The sequence below is a fragment of the Lucilia sericata genome, unplaced genomic scaffold, assembly GCF_015586225.1.
Source record: "Lucilia sericata isolate MDLA Ls3-8-SP2 unplaced genomic scaffold, ASM1558622v1 Contig000000F_arrow, whole genome shotgun sequence".
Taxonomy (NCBI): domain Eukaryota; kingdom Metazoa; phylum Arthropoda; class Insecta; order Diptera; family Calliphoridae; genus Lucilia; species Lucilia sericata.
Window position 1 is genome coordinate 1,361,662 of NW_023994042.1, and position 2,114 is coordinate 1,363,775.

Consider the following 2,114-nt stretch of genomic DNA (forward strand, 5'->3'; position numbering starts at 1 on the left):
GACGTATTTATCGCGCAATTGAAAAAAACAACGAGTCTGTGACCAAGAGTGTTAATGATTTTAAAAATGAATTTGCAATTACCAGTTCCCGAATTCTTAAGGCAATGCAGGAAAAAAATGAAATAAAAAAACAACAATTGCAACTAGAACTTATGAAATTTGAATTACAAAATAAAAGTAAAGCTCAGTGATCTCTTTTATTAAAACCTAAATACGTGACCTCAAGTCCAAAGGACAAAAAGAAGTACAAATGAATTAATTTTTTTTAATAATTACATTTAATTAATTTTAAAATACTGAATTTAATAAAATATAAATAAATTATTTTATTTATAATGTATTTGCTATTTCGTCTCTTATTTTCTTGCCTTCATTTTGCAGATTCGACGTAGAGAACAATAAAGAATTATCTTGTTCAAGATCGTCTGGTGCAACAGCTATTTCTTCAGCTTCATATGAAATTTTGTAGCTCCTGCATATATTGTGCAACGCGCAGCATACGTTCACTATTTGTACTACTTTTTCTGGGCTGTAATGTAATGTACCAAGCAAACAGCGAAATCGGCTTTTTAATACGCCTATAGTTCGCTCCACAATATTGCGAGCTGAGGTGTGTGCTATATTAAATTTATGTTCTTTTGTGTTGTATGCAGGATCTCTATAAGGTGTTAACAAAAATGGTTCAATTCCATACCCGCAATCTCCTAATAATCTAGTCGTTCGATCTCCACTTTCGTACTCTCTTAGGAAATGCTGACGTGCGTTGCTCATATTCCACACAAATGAGTCATGACTTGCGCCGGGATACCGTGCGCTAACTGCTCGTATCATCATGTCACCGTCACATATCTTCCAAACAAAAATGATTGCCAATAATGACAAATTATTGTTTCATATGTTACTACACAGAGAGAACAAATTCATTGTAAAAAATAGATTTTTTGCAAACTTTAATTGGGCCAACTAAATTTTTGGGTTGGAACATTATCGGCCACCATAATCATCAGTTGGATAAAATTTAGTTTTGGCAATGAATTTTTTCTCTCTGTGAATTTTTTACTCACGATCATGGCATTCATACTGAAATATCCCTTCCTATTAAAATATAACTGCTCATCAATCGTGGGTTTTATAATTTTAATGTGAGTTCCATCGATGCAACCAACAATGGAAGGTATTTTGTTTTTGTTAAAGAAATAATTTCTTGATCTACGTTTTTCACTTTCATCCATCCTTAGTTTTATCCACTGAGGACTTACATATTTTAGCAGAACTTTCAGTACACGACTTAATACAACTGATACAGTACTTCTGCCTAGACTTATGGTGGAATCGTTTCCAACTGACCTTTGGTAAGACCCTTCTGCTAAAAATCGCAATGTTGCAGCCAGTTGAATCACGCAGGGAATGGTTGATGGTAACAAATGTTCTTTTACAATGTCCAACACCATTACGAACGCTTCTTTATTCAGACGGTATTGTCCAATGAATCTGCAAACCACTAAAGTGTTAAAACCACTTCCCGGCCAAATCAAAATCTCTACTTACACAGATTCTGGCAGTTCCAATGGATTGCTGTGATCCCTTAAAATTTTCCGATTAATTCGTTGACAACTTTCTTCCTCCATCAATAAAAATGCAACTACTGCCTCAACCATTTCAATTTTTTTGTATAAATTATTTAAAAAAAATTTATAATACGTCAACTTCTAAAATTTAACTAAACTAAAAAATGTAAACAAAAGAAAACAGCTGATTCGAATATGGGTTTTGTTTATTTTCGAAAGTAGGCAAAATCAAGACGATTTCATGACACCTATTCAAATCGGAATTGATTTTAATTTCTGATAAATTACCAATTCTGACTTGGATTCCATAACAGCCGTGATTAAAAAATATTTTATCTCTCCTCGAGAAGATTGAAGAAACTGTAAGTATGCAATTATGATTTATTTTAAATATAAAATTATTTCTCCTTATTATATATACATATGCCTGTTCCGAAATCTAATATTATTATTTTCTTATTTCGTTTAAGCAAACAACTATAATGCAAAACCAGAGCATACTGAGCAATAGTCAAGGCTCAATAGTCTCCAACCAACAAGAGATTG

At 32.5% G+C, this 2,114-nt stretch overlaps 1 protein-coding gene across 1 annotated transcript; it reads right to left on the reverse strand.

Annotated features, from left to right (window-relative positions):
- Positions 1–330: 330 nt before the first annotated feature.
- On the reverse strand, positions 331–1,604 carry LOC119601843 (putative nuclease HARBI1). Its single transcript, XM_037953076.1, has 3 exons — positions 1,549–1,604; positions 1,065–1,491; positions 331–849 (listed from the first exon to the last, which is right to left on the reverse strand). Exons 2-3 carry the CDS (start codon positions 1,449–1,451, stop codon positions 331–333), a joined length of 906 nt encoding a protein of 301 aa, XP_037809004.1. The 5' UTR covers positions 1,452–1,491; positions 1,549–1,604.
- Positions 1,605–2,114: the final 510 nt, after the last annotated feature.